Here is an 18,311-nt window from a genome sequence, read left to right as displayed (position 1 = left end):
AGCAGGGCGTCGCCAGGACTGCATTATAGTAGTAAGCACACCGTTATAAACGCGCAGCTGAATCACAGCTGATCCGGAGCCGGTCGGCGGATAGTAAGCGGTAAGTGGATCTGAGCCGCATTTTGGCCGAAGGAACACAAAAACTACAAAGATCTGGCGTGGTGCCAGTCCGGTGTCATTCTGAGTCCGTACGCCAGATACATACTGAGACTGGACCGTTGTGCGTTTGGACGAAGGCCCAGGTCCGTTTTACGGACCTGGCCCGGATTTTATGACAGTTCCTGCCCAGATCCAGGCCGAATGCATTTTGCTATCTGGGACACTCCACTCCACATTCACTGAGCCCCTCTATGCAGGGTTTGGGTTTGGGATTCTGACTCCTCAGTGTGTGTGTGTGTGAGCTAGAATAACCTCCTGTGTACTGGAGCAACACCTGAGTCTCCATGGAAACACACTCCTCTACACACACAACTGGAGAACAAAACCTCTCTCTCTCACACACACACACACACACACACACACACCTTTCTCTTTCTTTCCACATAGTTGCGGACTTCTCTGCATTTCTAGGGTTTGGGAAAATAAAGTCCTGTGATTGCGTGCAGTGTAGTTAACTGTGCAGTGTAGAACCTGCTTCTATATTTTACCCCAATTTGATTCAGTTTTCCATTTATGATTAAATTTCCGGTAGTTCTAATGTTTGTCCACTAGCAGACGACCAAATACTGATATATCATAACTGGGCAAAGTATAGAATTTTGTATTGAATTTTGCTCGTTAAATTGCAGCTTATGTGTGGCGTCTAAGAGTTAGCTGATACCAGACTACGCCACCCCTTAGTTTATACCTGGAGCGAGGGGAAGCTCCGTGTGAGTTAACAATCTCAAGCCACACAGATTTAGAATCATACAAAGCGGACAGTTTATTAATTGTTCCAGAAGTTGTCAGTGATCGTATGGGTTTAACTCAGAAAGATAAATAAAACAGCTACCTTGCTGGGCACAGTGGTGGGGTTGGGAGTCCCCTTACGGTATCCTTATCACACGTGAAGTAAAAAAAAAAAACACAAAAAGATCCCCTATTGCACACCACGATCTTACTATATTGCACGGCAAGTTATCACGCGTGAAGAAGTTTAAAACCAGAGATATACTATATTGCACTGCAAGTCACACTAATGGATACCCAAAGTATCAATATCCCAACTCCACACTGTTGACCCAACACATGGCACCCACCTTTAATCATAAAAAACAGACACGAGTATAATCATAAAACCACAGCAACACGAAGGGAACATATCGATACGGAGAGAGAAAAAAAGAATAAAAGCAAAAGAATACAAGGAAAAGCAACTGGCAACCCAAGCACTGTATAATCTGTGTTACAAAGTGGCCAGCATCAATCAAAGGCTAGTCGCTTGCATTAACCTGGTTAAACAAAGAAAATAAGGAATCATGTCACTAATATGCCGAATTTAAAACACCATAGGCAAGAAATATCAGACAGTTATACATCGCATTATACCTTCAAGGGATCACCATACGTCCCGGGCTGTACAGTAAACACGGTCGCGGCACCGCACACCACCTCAGCTCTGCTTCCAAACAAGGAACACGCTAGTGATGGGACATCTGAAGCTACTTCGAAGCGTGTACCGAGTAAAAAGGGGCGTGTCCGATGAAGCCCCGCTTTGGAGCTTGTGTTAGATTGAGCAAAATCACGTGATCAGCAACAAACGAGGCCTCGCATTACATCGGCCACGTCATTGCTTCATTTTGCGTATCGTTTTTCAAAATAAAAGCGCTATGAACCCTGTTGCTTCGTGTTGTAGAAGGTGGTTAAATTTAAAATCTGGAATGTTCTAAATTCTTTTTGTTTGATCAGGATGTACATCAGATTCACACATCAAAAACAGACTAAAAACCATTGGAAGAGGCAAACCTTATTTGTAATGTTAAAAACATTTTACATTTGGCAGACGCCCTTATCCAGAGCGACTTACATTTTATCTCATTTTTATATAAGTGAACAATTGAGGGTTAAGGGGCGCCTCAGTCATGGCCTCAGGTCTGGGAATCGAACCCACGACCCTCCGGTTACAAGACCAGTTCCCTAACCACTTCCCTTCCCTAACCACCAGGCCATGACTACCAAACCAGATCTAGAACCCCCAAGAAGCAATTATTTAAAACACATTTTGTTTTTTTTAAATCAGTTTCTAACTCAAAATATTCAGTCTTCCTCAACAACCACTCAATTCCCAATATAGTAAAGTACAACATATCTTCATTGTCAAATACGTTCATGACATACAAGAAAACCCAACACAACCACTAATGGTCAAGGATTAGATTGGCTACAAATCATTTTAATAATTAAAACATGGCAATTAAGTATGATTTAATTGATTCTCCTGTTACTAAACATGAGTTTGATGGAAACTTTGTGACAATATTCCATTTTTAACATTTTTGAAAGTATGATCCAACTGAATGACGAGGCTGTTACAGTTTCACCAGCAGATGTCACTAGTGAGTGATGAATGAAGCCTCGAGTAATGAACCTTTTTGCAAAGCAAAGGGTTGGAAAGCTTCATTGCTTCAAGAGGCTTCATTTGCCCATCACTAGAACACGCTACAGGGAATCACGGCGTCTCCATGCTGGTCTCACACTTTGCAAGCATAAAGATACCTTATGCACTAGCTGGTCACATTATATTTCTAGTCTTTTTTTTTTTTTTTTTTTTTTTTTTTTGGCCCACCTCCACCCCCCCATCTTTGGAGGACAACTTTGTTTTTATGTACAGATTTAAATGGCAATTATAACAATTCTGTATAATATATAGTGTAGTGATAACAATATATAGTGATAACAATATGCAAAGTGATAATTATTGGGGTTAGGTGGACCAAGAAAAGAGGGGGAGAGAAATAATAAAAAGGGAAAAGACAGAGGTAGGAGAAGAAAGGAGAAGAAAAAGAAAAGAAGAAAAAAATAATAATAATAAAATAATAATAATAATAATAATATTAATAAAATAAAACACGCAACCAGCTCAAATGACCACTGCAAAGAAGTACAGAAAGTAAACCAAATACATATAGTGCAGATGAGTGCGATGTATGGGTGTGTGTTTATGTGCAACCTAGAAGTGCAACATAGGATAGATGTATGGAATGTACTTACCAGCAAGGGTGGGTAGCTGCGACAGCATTTCCCCAGAGGCCAGAGGCGGGTGGAGAGAGACCCGGGAATCCCACCCGCCCACGGCCCCCCACAGAGCGGTGGAGTACCAGAGCCGCACTTCCCAGAAACCCTCACCCGCCCGCCCCCGCAGGCGGGAGAGAGAGACCCCGGACAGCGCCCCACCAGTCAAGGAGCGCAGGTCCAGGGGAACCAGAGGGAACAAAGCGCCTCCCCCCCAGGATGCCCCCCCCCCAGGGGCCAGCGGCAAAACCACGGCGCCACGCGCCCGGAAAGCCACCCACCACCCGGCAGGGCCCACCTCCCGCCGAGGAGCACCCGGCCGCCCCATACCACCACCGCCCAGGGGAGCGGGCCAACCGCCCCTACGCCGGGGGGCCAAGCCGGACTCCGGAGCTCCAAGGCGCCCCCCCTCTGGAGTGGTGCAGTAGTCTCAGGGGAGTGTCCATGAGTGAACCGGGCACGACCAGCCCCGACCCAGAACCAGCTGTCCTCACCCACATAACCAAACCCACCCTACATTCGCCCCTATACACCCCCACCATGTACACACCCACCCCCACACACACACACACATACACTCAAATTCACCCTCACACCTCCAAACCTGGCCATATGTCCCCTCCCTCCAACACGCACTCATTCATCCACCCATTCAGAAACAAGAAGAAAACAAGGACAGAGACACACACTTATCCAGACTAGCACACCCTCTGCGGCAGGGGCAAATGGCTGGACCAGCAAGGACCGGTAGCGGTCCTAGGAAGCCACCAGCCCAGTCCCGTGCCAGCAACCCCCCCCCCCCCCCCCGCCCCGGCAGGGAGCAGGAAGCGGGTGAAGGAAGGCCTTCCCACCCCTCCACCCCCAGTGTTGTGTGTAGGTGTTGGTGTATATGCATGTGTCGTAGTGTGTGATACTATGGTGCAGTTAAAATTGAGGGGACAGGTGCTAGGACAAACGTGAGTGCATGTCCACACCGTCCCCTCAAAGGCCCTCAATGTCTAAAGTGCAGTAAAAACTGAGGGACAGACAGTGGTGAGGAGACGGGTGAACCATGGCAGCAGGCCCACCTCGTCAACCTCTGGGTACCTGCCTGTCCCCAGAATCCTAAATGAGCAAGGATGTGTGTGTGTGTGTGTGTGTGTGTGGGGGGGGGGGGGGGGGGGGGGGGGGTGGGGGGGGGGGGGTGGGAATGCTTAGGTCCAGAGGAAAGGGTCCTCTGGAAGAGGAGAGCCAGCTTGCTAGCTGCCGAACTTCACTGCCCCCCCAGCTCAAGGCAGGGAGCGGTCGACCCGGGGAGACCAGGGCGGCAACCCCCCCCACCACCACATCCAAGCCCGGATCCACACCACCCCCACCACAGAGAGCAGCCGGTCCGCACATCCACATACACCTAGACACACATTTCTTTCATACACGTATGCACTCACACACATTTAACCCATAAATATATACATATATACACATATACATACATACATCCATCCATATATATAAATATATACATACACATACATACATATATACATATATATCTACACATACATATACACCCACACACGCTAGTCCCATATACACCACACCCCTGTGTATGCACCCACAACCATACCAATCGCACAGTGAACAAACGATGACAGACATCAACAGTATTGAGGACATGCTGGTCGGAGTCCGGAACCCTACCTCCCGGCCCACCCCAGACATCCCCATCATCCACCACCCCACTCCCACCACCCAGGCACCTCGGAGCCCCAAGGCCCAGACCCAACCCCCCGACCCAGGCCGACCGACCCACCCCCCCCAGCGGCGCAACCGCAGCGGCGCAGGTCCCCCCGCACGGGCAGGGCCCCAGCTCGGGGTCGGGGGGCCCCAGGCACCAGGCCCCGGGTCCCGCCACCCGGCCCCACAGGGGAGGCCAGCCACCCCGCCGAGGGCCAGCACCTGCCCCCCCCCCACGCCCCGGCCCCACACCCCAGAGCCCAGAGGGAGCGCCACCCAAGCCCCCCCCAACCACCGCCCGCCAGGGCAAGCACATGCCATCCCAGGTCGGCAGCCCCGGCCCCCCCGCCCAGAAAGTGGCCGGCACGAGCAGTCTCCCCGGGGTCGACCCCCAGCCACCCACCGGCCCTCCGGGGGCTGAGGCCCCCGCCAACCACCCCGACTAACTAATGGAACTGATCAATGGGGACCAACGAGAATTAAATTCCTCCAACTGGTCTTTAGAGGAAGCAGACATTCTCTCCAGACAGATGTGATCAAGTAATAAATTTTTGTAATGAGTAATATGCAGGTCCTTTTTCGTTTTCCAATTGATAAGAATGGTTTTCTTGGCGATGCATAGGGCAGTGAGAACTATGTGTGATATGTCTGCCTCTGTATCTAATTCACTGACGTCTCCTAAGATGCACAGTCTGGGGGAAGTTGGGATGCAGCTTTTAAGCCCCGTGGACAATTCTACACATACCTTCTTCCAGAATTCCTTAACAGGCCTACAATCCCATATAGCATGCATATAGTTATCAATTATATTGCCTGTACAGTGGGTGCATATGTTTGATTGTGCTAGGCCCATTTGGAACATCCTTTGTCCTGTATAGTGTGTTCTATGAAGGACTTTGTATTGTATAAGTTGTAAGTTGGGGCTTTTACTTATTTTGAAGATATTTGTACATATGTCGGTCCAGAAATGTTGATCTGGATTAATAAATAGATCTCGTTCCCATTTGGCTATCGGAAGGGAGATTGAGTCATCAAATTTTAACAATAATTTATACAATTTTGATAATAATTTAGGAGTATATAGATTAAAAAATTCAGTTATCCATGCTGATATTTCTAAGTTCAGTTGATTGCGGTTGAATCTCTGTTGAATGATGGATTTTAATTGTTGATATTCCAGAAATCTACTGTTGTTTATTCCATATTCTGATACAAGTTCCTGGAATGTGACAAAGTTTCCATCTTTAATAACATGTTCTAAATTTTTTATTCCCCTGTCATGCCATGATGAAAAATGTAGTACTTTCTTGTTCTGACAGATGTCTGGATTGTTCCAAATGGGTGTTAGTTTGCATGGGATGAGTGGGGACCGAGTTAATTTAAGGAATTCCCACCAGGCTGTCAGTGAAGTATTTATATTAAGGCTTTTAAAGCAGTCCTGACGCTTAATATTAGAGCTAATGTAAGGTAGGTCTGAGAGTTTTATTTTCCCGCAAAATGCTTGTTCTAGGTCCAACCATGGCCTGTCTATTAAGTCGTATTTGACCCATTTTAAAATGTACTGTAATCTATTGGCTAAGAAATATTGATAAAAATTTGGTAATTCTAAGCCACCATTGCGTTTTGGCTTTTGCAAGGTTTTCATACTTATTCTTGATGGCTTGTTTTTCCATAGAAATTTTGAGATGTTTGAATCTAGGGATTTAAACCAAGCAGCAGAGGGTTTATTTGGGATTAATGAGAATAAATAGTTAACTTTGGGTAGAACCATCATTTTAATGGTAGCCACTCTCCCCATGAGTGATATAGGTAAAGCGTTCCAACGTGTGAGATCATCTTCTATAGTTTTTAATAGAGGGATATGATTTAACTGCACCAAGTCTAACAGTTTAGCAGAGACATGTATGCCTAAATATCTAATATTACCTGATTGTAGTGGATGGACAGGAGGAAATGACGGAGTGACACGTCAGGCAGCAAACCGGCAGAAGGCGGAAGCTTTGGAACATGGCGGCAGGCCGCTGCTAAACAAAATTAACAATATTTTTTATTACCCGCTAACATAATTTAAGACAACCTAAAAATATAGCATAATAATCTCTGTGTTTGTTTTTTGTTGGTTTTTCTTTGTTTCTCTTTTACATAGGTATCAACGGACGCAACAACTCTGGAGCACCGCAAAGACTTGGACAATATATTTACGTATATTGACAACTGCTTCGATAGAATTATCATGAGCAAACCAGACAAGACGCCATCGACCAAGAGGAGCCGTGCCGAAGCTTCCCCGGGAGCGGCTTCCCCACACACCTGCAACACGGCGGACATCCTGGAGTCCATCAACACCAAACTGTCCAGGTTTGACGCGCGCCTGGCGCTGGTGGAAATTCTCCACCAAGAGTTTCAGGCGTTGCGTGAGTCGGTGGAATTTAGCCAGCAGCAAGTGGAAGCACTCGCGGCTGAAAATACGGTTCTCAGAGAGTCGGTGAAATCGCTCACCGAGGGAATGACCCGACTCTCTGAAGAAAACAAAAAAATAAAGGAAACTGTCATTGATCTTCAGTCCCGCAGTATGAGAGACAATCTTATATTTGCAGGTATCCCGGAGAAGGCGGACGAAGACCCCGAGACTACGGTGAAAACATTCATACAGACTCACCTAAAAGTCTCAGAGGCAACCGTCAAAACCATCAGCTTTCACCGCGTTCACCGCCTGGGGGGGGAAACGGCCAGATGCGCGGAGACCCAGACCGATCGTGGCAAAATTTGAACATTTCAAACAAAAGGAACTGCTGAAAAGCCGCGGCCGGGAGCTGAAGGGAACCAACTTCAGTATTAACGATCAGTTCCCCAAAGAAATCCTGGAGCGACGCAAGGTCTTGTTTCCCATCCGCAAGAGTTTCATCCAGGCAGGATCCCGGGCTGTAATATCAGTGGATAAACTCTACGTAAACGGTCAACTCTACCGCGACACCAACACAACACCATGGCTGTTCTAAACAGGTGAAATGTATCAACACCGACACCAACTCCTTACTACACATTACTTTTCGCCTAGAACAACAAGACATGTTTAATTTAAATAACTAATGCCGGTCTAATTAGCACCGTACTGTATGTTTTCCGTCATTAGTCCTAGTTGTTTATCCTTTTTTTGTTGTATATGCACTTTCAGTGTACGTCTCCTTTTCCCTTCCCCTCTCTTTTTCTCTTTCTACACTCACCCAGCGATTTGTTCACCCACTTTCAAGACTGCAATGTATTGTATGCACACACACACGCACATGCAGGCAGGTAGGCAAAACAGACACATACGTAGACATATAGCACAATCTCACACTAACACACAGGAGATACACACACATGACCGATTCATGCAGGCACAGACACACAGGCATGTAGCGCAGACGCAGACACATACACGAAACATTCAACACAGGCATACTACACAGAAGTGCAACACACACACCTTTAGCAACCATCCAACACTCAAACAGGTAGTTTTACCATTAGTTCACTGAAGTTCGTCACATGGAATGTACGTGGAACTGGTTCGAGGGAAAAGAGATTGAAAATTTTTAATCGGCTAAACGACTTACAAGCAGATATTGTCTTTCTACAGGAAACACATATGTCTAAAACACCTACATACACACTGACCTCTCCTCAGTTCCCACACCTGTACTCAGCCTGTTACAACTCAAAACAAAGGGGGGTGGCCATATTAATTAATAAAAGGATAAGCTTTTCCATTAGCAACAATATAACTGATCCAGATGGTAGATACATAATACTCAACCTATCCATTCTAAATATGCGTTTATGTTTTGCTAACATATATGGGCCGAATGTTGACGACCCCTCCTTTTTCCACAATATTATATTTCTAGTCAAGTGCCTACACACAACCACCACGTACCTTTACCATGTGCATGCCTGATAAGAACAGTTCTTCATCCAAACGCGGCCACTCGTTCTGCTGTTAGCCTAGCCACACTGTTCTGCTCTAAGTACCCCGGGCTGTCTGCCTAAATACCTGAACCGCAGGACTACAGCTGCCCCCGTGATTGCCTGCTTCCTCCCACTCCATCACACACACCAGAGGGCAGACCATGCTAGGGCTACATATGTAAAGAGTTTTATGTACATTTGCTTCTGTTCTTTAAAGAGAAAGACTGAAATGTACCACAGTACTGCCATTAAGCAGTGGGTTGAATATAGTACTGAGGAAAGGAAAATGGTAAATTACTTTAAAATGTACAAATAAAACACAGCTATATAGCTACAGATATTTGTTATAAAGAGTTGCTTGCTTTTTAAAATGTGATTTGTTGTGCACTTAGTCTGTAGTTGTTTAAATGTACACTGTACACAACATGTTGCATTATTATAAGTTTAAAAGTCAAATGAGGCTGTTGCAGAAATTCTCCCACTCTGGTGTTTTGGCGGTTCCCCAAACAAAATATCAAACGTGCTCAAGCCATGTTTTGGTCTTACCTGCATTCTCATATTCATGAGAACGATGGGGAGGACTTTGGTCCACCCAGCTTAGTTTCTGCACATGCCTCACTCAGTTTGTTCTTCAAGTTACTGTTTTCTCTCTCTACAGCCCCCGCGCTTGCTGGTTGGTTGGTGCAGTGCTGCTCCATGTCAATTTATAAAAATGCACCTACTGCTTTCAAGGCCCCACTGATGAAAGGGCTTCTGTTATCACTACATATTTAGCTTGGAATGTCCCACCTAGGAATGATTTCTTTTACCAGGGCCTTGGCCACGACGTCTGAGTCCTGCTGTGTTGTGGGTAAAACCTCAACCCACTTTGAAAACAGATCTACAATTACCAAGCAGTATTTCTTCCCTTCACTTGGTGTGAGCTCTACAAAATCTACAAATGGTCAAACAGATTCTCAGGTGTTGGTTGTGCTGCTTGTTACATCTGTGTTCCTCTCCCCACATTGTGTTGTGCACATAAGTGGCTCAATCGGGTTCGACCCACATAAGTATCAAAAGATTGAACATGCTACAGAATCTAAACAATAACTAGACTCCACCACCATATGAAATTCAGGAGGAGCTGCTCCACACATCAGTTCCTGCATGGATCACAAACCGAAGCAGCAAGCAGCGCAGGTGGAGACGAGACAGGAAGAAAAAGCGGGACAAGCGGACCGGCATCCAGGCTAGGCTAGGCTAGGTTAGGCTAAGATACTCACCCGACAGACCAGCAGTGCCCAGTCTGTTTGTGGAGAACGCTCAGTCCATCGTCAACAAGATGGACGAGCTCAGACTGAGGATTCATTCAAACAGAATCAGCAGCTGTGCTTCCTTTTTCACCCAGACTTGGCTGAATTCCAACATCCCAGACGCTGCTATTGAGCTGGCGGGCGGCACTGTTTTCAGAGCAGATCACACAGCTGACTCCGGTAAGGACAAAGGAGGCGGAGTGTGTATCTGTGTGTGTAATGCATGGTGCACTTCTACTAATATTGTACAGACATATTGCTCCCCACATCTGGAATTTATAATATTGAAATGCAGACCGATTTATCTGCCACGAGAGTTTAGCGTAGTGTTCCTCACTGCTATTTACATACCACCACATGCTGACGTGGAATTAGCGTTAACGAGTCTGCATGATGCTCTTCACGGGCTGCAAAATGAACATCCAGATGGCGTGTTTATAATAGCAGGGGACTTTAATCACGCCAATCTGAAAACTGTGATGCCAAAACTCCATCAGTTCATTGACTTTGAGACCAGAGGAAGCAACATTTTGGATCAAGTTTGTTACAATATACCAAAGTGTTACAAAGGGACGCCCTCTCCCCAGCTTGGCTGGTCTGATCATATCAGTCTGCTTCTAACTGCATACACACCACTCATTGCAAGAGCGAAGCCTGCAGTCCGCAAAAACAAGATTACAAGACTGCTTTGAGGACACAGATGGGAGATTTTTAAAGACACTACCTCTCACAACAACCACACAGACCTCAACACCTACACTCACAACAACCACACAGACCTCAACACCTACACCCACACTCACAACAACCACACAGACCTCAACACCTACACTCACAACAACCACACAGACCTCAACACCTACACTCACACTCACAACAACCACACAGACCTCAACACCTACACTCACAACAACCACACAGACCTCAACACCTACACTCACACTCACAACAACCACACAGACCTCAACACCTACACTCACAACAACCACACAGACCTCAACACCTACACTCACAACCACACAGACCTCAATACCTACACTCACACTCACAACAACCACACAGACCTCAACACCTACACTCACACTCACAACAACCACACAGACCTCAACACCTACACTCACACTCACAACAACCACATAGACCTCGACACCTACACTCACACTCACAACAACCACACAGACCTCAACACCTACACTCACACTCACAACAACCACACAGACCTCAACACCTACACTTCATCCGTACTGGATTACATCACCTTCTGCCTGGACAGCGTGACCACACAGAAGACAGTACGAACACTTCCCAACAATAAACCTTGGATGAACGGGACTGTTATCAGACTATTGAGGCCCGAGACGCTGCTTTCCACTCGGGATGGTGAGGACTACAGAACAGTTAGGTCTAAACTCAGGAGAGTTATCAAGGATGCAAAGCACTGCATAAGAAGCGCATTGAGGAGCACTTCAGCAGTACTACAGGGACCCTCACCACTGGTGCTGAGCCCCCACGAAATGAAATGGACCCCTGCAACATATCAACCCCAAAAAAGCTACAGGACCTGACAGAGTACCAGGATGGGTTCTGAAGCACTGTGCAGGAGAGCTGACAGCAGTGTTTACAGACATTTTCAACACCTCCCTGGAGCAAGCCTCTGTTCCAACCTGCCTCAAGCCAGCAACAATCATCCCTGTACCCAAACAAAGGATGGGGGCCAATCTTCTCTGTGTCCAGTTTGGGCCCTTGGGGGGGGGGGGGGGGTCCTTCCATTTACATTTACATTTATGGCATTTGGCAGACGCCCTTATCCAGAGCGACTCACATTTTTATCTCATTTTTTATACAAGTGAGCAATTGAGGGTTAAGGGCCTTGCTCAGGGGCACCTCAGTCACGACCCTCCGGTCACAAGACCAGTTCCCTAACCACCAGGCCATGACTGCCCTTGACTGCCCTTCCAGATGCCAGGGGAGCTCTAGAAACCAAATTTGGGATGCCCGATCTCATTCGTGACCAAATCTTGTACCATGTGACCTCTTTGGCAAGGAGGCGGGACTGTGTTGGTAGAGAGGCGAGCCAGTGGTGACAGAGGGTGGGACGTCTTGCATGTTGAGTAGCCATGTGCTTTACAATTTGCATGTCAAGTAGCCATGTGCTATGCACAACAAACGTTGTAAACTATTGAATGTCATATGTATTATTTTTCTTTTATCATATTATTTATATTTTTTTTAACACGATTTAGGAATTTCTGTTATAATTTCAACTTTTTTATCATCTTGATATTCTATTGAATATTTACATTTACATTTACGGAATTTAGCAGACGCTCTTATCCAGAGCGACTTACAAAAAGTGCTAAGTGTTTAGTCAGAATATGCATCTCTATCTAGTATAAACAGGTTTAAGTTCAAACTACTCAAGCTCAAGCACTGCCATAAACAGTTGCCAGTGCTGATACCTAGAAAGAAGACAACAAAATATAAGATTAGACACAGAGCAATACCTAGCAAGACTGAAATACCTACAAGACTACATTAGCAAGTGTTCCCAGAGATAAAGTGCAATTACGATTTATACCAATTCTTCAGTAGATTAGTGCTTATAAGTGCTTTACAAAGAGATGGGTCTTCAGTCTGCGTTTGAAAACCGTGAGAGAGTTCGCTGTCACAATTTTTAATAAATTAAATAAATAAAACTGTTTATAAATTGTGGAAACAGCAAATTGTGTGAACAGTGTTTTCTTTAATCAACAATAAAAATCTGAATAAATAAACTTTTAAATAAATCAGTGCCAATCAGTGCTTATAATATAAAACAGTGCTTACTTAAGTGCTCATTCACATAAAACTATACATGCATACATATATAAACTTTTTTACATAAACTATTTACAAAACGTCAGGTGGGTGTTTGAATCACTGACCCTGTCCAGCACCTCTTCATCTCCTCCACCCACTGCTCCACTTCTTCCTCCACCACCACGCTGTGGTCCGGGGCACTTTGGGCCCAGGCTGTGTGGCGGGGGCAGTTGGAGTGGCGGGGGTGGCAGAAGCTGGAGCAGCTGTGGCGTCATCAGAGGTAAGAGGATGGTGGCCTCGGACGCGCTGGGAAGCCTGTCCGGAAGCGTCCACCTGGATGTTAAAGTCGTAGGCAGGGTGGGCGTGCGTGGGACGCTCCGGGAGCTAGCTCAGCACGGGAGGGAGGGGTTCTCCACCGTGGGAGTGCTGGACTGGCCAACGCTCAGGTGCAGAACCTCCTGTTCCTGCTTCTTCTTCCTGCCGTTGTACCTGTAACAGAAATCAGTAATCAGCCTGTACAGCTCACAGTGTCAATGAGATCAATTTCAGACAAAGAAGACTGGATCAACTCACCACTGGGTCAGTGTCCTCTGATTCAGCTCAAAGAGCTGTATTTTTGTCCGAGCCATGAGGCCAGGGCTGCCCAGGACTACGTCCCTGATGACGCCATAGTTTGTCCCCAATGATGCTGTCTACCTTCTGCTGTGTCACAAATGCCTAGCAACCTGGCCAGGGACGCTCTCCTCGGTTGGCTCGGACGTGGAGTCCTCGGCAGGGTCAGACTGGGCCTGCGACAATGCATCCGGAGAACGATGCCCCACTGCTGCACGATGGAGAGGCAGCAGTGGCTCGAGGCTCAGAGCACGTGGGGTCCGTGAACATTACCTGTATTCTCTCCACGCCTCGTGTAGTCCTCACACAGCTGGAGCCCAAGGAGTTGCTGGCTGAGCTGGTTGGCATAGTGCTGCAGCTGGACACTGTAGCAGACCCGAGCAGGATCGCTCCCCTCCACCGCTGCTGCCGCGCGCTCCTCGTTCCACCTCACGAACACCTGCACTCGTACCTGTAACAGTCAAGGACAAGAGGCACTTAGCAAACAGTCCTGACGCCTACGTCTGCATGTACGTATGAGAAGGAGAGAGAGTGTGAGACACTCACCAGGCACGAAGCGCTTCAGGTGGAGGTGGAACGACTCCAGGGATGTGGACCCGCGCGCACAGTGATATACGGGCAGGATGACCCCTCCCCTGGTCACCTGCCCGACCCTCCTGTAGAGCTGTATGCCAGGAGGGTCCTGAATGCAGTGGAGGTGGCGCCTCTGGGTCTGCCAGATGTCCTCCATCTTCTCCTGGTCATGAGCATGAGCTCCTCGGACGCCTGGGCCCCGCGTGTGTGGCAGCAGTGCCGAGCCAGCTCCTTAGCTGTAGGTCTGCTGGAGGACGTAGCATCAGTCAGGTGGCCTCTGGACCGCGGTGCCTCCCCGAGCTCCGACTGCTTGGCCTCTTGTAGTCGGCCCATATCCTCTGCATCCCACTCAAAGACGCAGAAGGAGAGGCGGCCCATGAAGAGGCCGTACAGCTGGTGACAGTCTGTGGTGACACCCGCCGCAAAACGGCGCATGAAGTGCCACACGTCCAGCCTGACGACCAGCTGGTCCCACGCGTGGAACATGGCGGCCGCCTTGCCCTTGTCCACGGTGGAACAGCAGTCCCGGTCTACGTAGAGGAGCTGGGGAGGATCCTCTCTGGCTCGCTGGTACCGCTCCATCAGCTTCACGCACATGGGCAGCAGGCCCTGGCACTCTCCCGCCGTGAGGACGCTGATGAGGACCTGCCCAAACTCGTTGGTGACGTTTGTTGCCCATGACGCCGTGCCGGAAGCAGCACCAGCAAGTTTCTTGGTCACCTGAACAGACAGAAGAGACACAGCGCATATGACAAACAAACCCACCATAGAGATTACTGTGTGTGTGTGTGTGTGTGTGTGTGTGTGTGTGTGTGTGTGTGTGTGTGTGTGTGTGTGTGTGTGTATATGTGTGTGTGTGTGCACATATGTGTGTGTGTGTGTGTGTGTGTGTGTGTGTGTGTGTGTGTGTGTGTGTGTATGTGTGTGTGTTTGTGTGTGTGTGTGTGTGTGTGTGTGTGTGCGCACATATGTGTGTGCTCCCATACAATCTTACCTTCTTAGTGGAGTCCATCTTTAATACGGCTCCGTAGATGGAGGTGACCCTGGCCTTCGTCTCCTCAAGCCGTGACAGCACATCCTGGGCATAAACTGTCAGCAGCCATTTTGGAGTGGGCACTGGCACCATTGGGGGCAGCTGGTGGGTGATGGTGCTGGGGTCAGTGCCCGGGACCAGACACTTTTTGAGCTTGGAGAGGTACTCTGAGGACTGAGTGAGCCATTGCTGTCTGTGCCTGACACACAGATGCCTGTACAGCGAGGTCACACTGTTCCCGAGAGTGCGGCCTCACATCAAGCTCACGACCTCCTTGTCGCAGGACAGCCTACAGCGTGCCAAAGCAAAAACACAGAAAACCACAGGTCACATAGCAATCAAACACAACTTCTCACAAGCTTACAAATGCACACGCACACTCATTGAGTGCACACACGCTCACCTGTAAGTCTGGATCGCTGGGAACTTCTCCCGATGGACGGGGTCCAGCTGATCCAGGATGTCCTGCGACCATCCCGCCACCTTCTTCTTACAGCGGCGGCACTCCAGGTACTCAGTGGCCATGAAGTACCAGACGCTGAAGTCCAAGACCCTCCAGACGGTCTTGTACGTCCCGCAGGCCGTCAGCTTATGGCCCAGCAGCTTGAATGCCCACATGCGATAGGGCATCCACAGGAACAGCCTGCTGTGGAAGAAGGTGTCTGGCGATGACGGAGGTTGCGTGTACACCAGCCGGGGTCCAGGAGGCGGCCACCACAGGCGCAGGTTCTTCGTCAGCGCCTCCCAGACTGGTCTCTGGTGAAGAGAGCCCGGCTGACCCACTGATGCTGCTCTTTGGGCAGCGTCTGCTTCCAGCCTTCAGGCAGAAGCACCTTAAACAGACAGACAGACAGATGTAATGAATACGGGCTTCGCATTTTCACTGAATCTACAACAAAAACCCCAGAGCTGGGCTGCTCACCTCAGCAGTGGACACTGGCTGCATTTCCAAAGGCTGCTGCTCTGGTTCAGCCGTCGGTAGGGAGCGCAAACAAAAGTTTGTCATTTTGTGCAGCTACTATGTTAATGAAATAAGCAGAGATGCACCCATTGCTACTTAACATGCAATTAATGAGTTAAAGATTATGAAGATTGATGAAGTGCAGCATGAATTAATGACGGTGCAGCGTGAGACTATTCTAGCACCACCACCCTTCATTACCTACATTACCACTTCCATTTCCTTTCCAATACAGCTGCATTACAACAAAACAAGTTAAGGCCAAACAACAAGACATTCAATCCAATACTAGTGTACTTCACTCAGTCCAACCTGCAGGACAACTCACCTTCAACGTCCAGTTCCACTGATGCAGCCAGCAGCTCGGCGTCTGTGGGATCCTGTGTGCTGCGGCTGGCTGTGGAAGTCCGGCGCTTGGACAAGCCTGTGTATGGACACAAGAAACACGTTATCAGACAGGAGTTGTGCTTGGAGGCAGGCACACACACACACACACACACACAAAACAACACACGCGTGTCTCTACACATGCAAACTGTACAACCTGGGAGACGGGGCACTGTATCCGGAGCAGGCACAGAGCGTGTCTCTGGCCGGGTGATCTTCTCCACATCTCTGCACTGTATGAACTTCTGCAGTGCCTCCATCTTGGTCCCAGGTCTGACCTTCTGCTGCTGGATCCACTGGACGTAGCTGTATTAAACAAAAAACCAATCGTGAGAGTGCAGCACGTTCCACCTTCAACATCCACTGCATGTCGTACATGAAGGTAGCACCTACCTCCTCTTCTCTCTGTCCTGGGCCTGGTACAGGTCCCTGTATGAGACGCTCTGGTGCTCCCCAAACCAAACAAGACACTGGCCCTCCTGCCCAGAAGAAGAGGGCTCGTCCATGACACAGCGCTCCCTGACGGCCCTCGTCACGTCAGGAAACAGGCTCACGTACCGCACCAGGACATCTTTGTTGGCCATGGAGGGGGAGACAGAAGCATCTCCACCCTCGCGCTCCCGTTGATGGGCTGCAGACACCATCATGGCGTAGCCCACGTCATGGGTCAGCAGCCACCTAAATGTCTGACCCCGGTACTGGCCAAACTGGACGGTGCTTTCACTCAGAACCAGCCGGGCGTTCCCGGGGTCGCCTCCTCCTGCTTTGACCCGACCCTTGGCCTCATCCCTCACCCTGTCAGCGTTCCAAGGACGGGAAGAGGTCGGCCGCTGCTTGTAGGCGCTGACCAGCACCGCGGCATCGGGCGAGGGTTGGAGGGTGAGCTCACCACAGGCCTCACGCCTGAATGTAGGTGTGTAGTCCATTCTGTACAACAGGAGAGAGCAAAATGAGCATGCACACGACTACATATACATACATACATACACACACACACACACACACACACACACACACACATACATAAATACATACATACACACATACATACATACACACATACATACACACACACACATACATAAATACATACATACACACACACAGACAGACATGCACACACAAGTGTGATCTCTAGTAAACTACTCTTATACTAACATTTAACAACACAGCAAAAAAACTATTTATGTAATTGACGTAAAAATGATTTATACAAAGCATTAAAGTCATGTAGTTCTTTTGAGAAGTGACTGCCTATTTCAAAGGCAACAGATGTTCATTTTTAGTTCTAACATATTTAGAGTGTTTTTACTCATTTTCTTCTCTCCCAACGTTATTCCTTTACAGCTTCAAAAACATGTATTATGCAAATTAGGCGATGGCGTCATTTAGCGACTTCTAGGCGACTTTTACGACAACCAATAGCTACTCTCCTTACTGAGGAGTTGGCAATGCTGCGGTCCACCAGAGGCACAATTTTCGGAGCATCATGGGGTGAATCTGAAGTGTGAAATGGGTTCTGAGCTCTTGAAGGATCCACAGGTGGAGGAGGATCTAAAACACTTATGTTGATAACAGAATAAATACTATCTTTTTCTTTGATGCGTGGGGTGCAGAGAGAATGGTGTTGTGTTGAGTCTACATGCACCTGTCTCCTCTCGTCTTGAGGGAGTACATCTGCCTTTGAAGCTACATGCTTGTCTTCGTATGCACTAGCCTGTTCTACAACATAATCCTTTGTACGCTGTTTAGGATCAAGTGGCACTGCATCGAGTTG

The 18,311-nt window shown here is 48.0% G+C and overlaps 2 protein-coding genes across 2 annotated transcripts; both read right to left on the bottom strand.

Moving 5' to 3' along the window:
* Positions 1-14,219: 14,219 nt before the first annotated feature.
* Positions 14,220-15,720, bottom strand: LOC143510799 (uncharacterized). The gene is made up of 3 exons (XM_077000589.1): positions 15,590-15,720; positions 15,148-15,475; positions 14,220-14,873 (listed from the first exon to the last, which is right to left on the bottom strand). Exons 2-3 carry the CDS (start codon positions 15,277-15,279, stop codon positions 14,220-14,222), a joined length of 786 nt encoding a protein of 261 aa, XP_076856704.1. The 5' UTR covers positions 15,280-15,475; positions 15,590-15,720.
* A 539-nt stretch (positions 15,721-16,259) lies between these two features.
* On the bottom strand, positions 16,260-17,460 carry LOC143510742 (uncharacterized). The gene is made up of 3 exons (XM_077000453.1): positions 16,928-17,460; positions 16,692-16,840; positions 16,260-16,571 (listed from the first exon to the last, which is right to left on the bottom strand). Exons 1-3 carry the CDS (start codon positions 17,458-17,460, stop codon positions 16,450-16,452), a joined length of 804 nt encoding a protein of 267 aa, XP_076856568.1. The 3' UTR covers positions 16,260-16,449.
* Between the last annotated feature and the right edge of the window lie 851 nt (positions 17,461-18,311).

The sequence above is a fragment of the Brachyhypopomus gauderio genome, chromosome 1, assembly GCF_052324685.1.
Source record: "Brachyhypopomus gauderio isolate BG-103 chromosome 1, BGAUD_0.2, whole genome shotgun sequence".
Classification (NCBI taxonomy): Eukaryota; Metazoa; Chordata; class Actinopteri; order Gymnotiformes; family Hypopomidae; genus Brachyhypopomus; species Brachyhypopomus gauderio.
The sequence above is the reverse complement of the archived record's forward strand: the minus strand, read 5'-3'. Positions and strand labels throughout refer to the sequence as shown.

Excerpts from the sequence above, each read along its gene's own strand:
- LOC143510799 (XM_077000589.1), bottom strand. The coding sequence starts at position 15,279 with ATGGTGCCAGTGCCCACTCCAAAATGGCTGCTGACAGTTTATGCCCAG. Across the intron at positions 14,874-15,147 it reads AGATGGACTCCACTAAGAAG|GTGACCAAGAAACTTGCTGG; the intron begins GTAAGATTGTAT and ends CTGTCTGTTCAG.
- LOC143510742 (XM_077000453.1), bottom strand. The coding sequence starts at position 17,460 with ATGGACTACACACCTACATTCAGGCGTGAGGCCTGTGGTGAGCTCACC. Across the intron at positions 16,841-16,927 it reads CAGGACAGAGAGAAGAGGAG|CTACGTCCAGTGGATCCAGC; the intron begins GTAGGTGCTACC and ends TGTTTAATACAG. Across the intron at positions 16,572-16,691 it reads TACAGTGCCCCGTCTCCCAG|GCTTGTCCAAGCGCCGGACT; the intron begins GTTGTACAGTTT and ends GTCCATACACAG.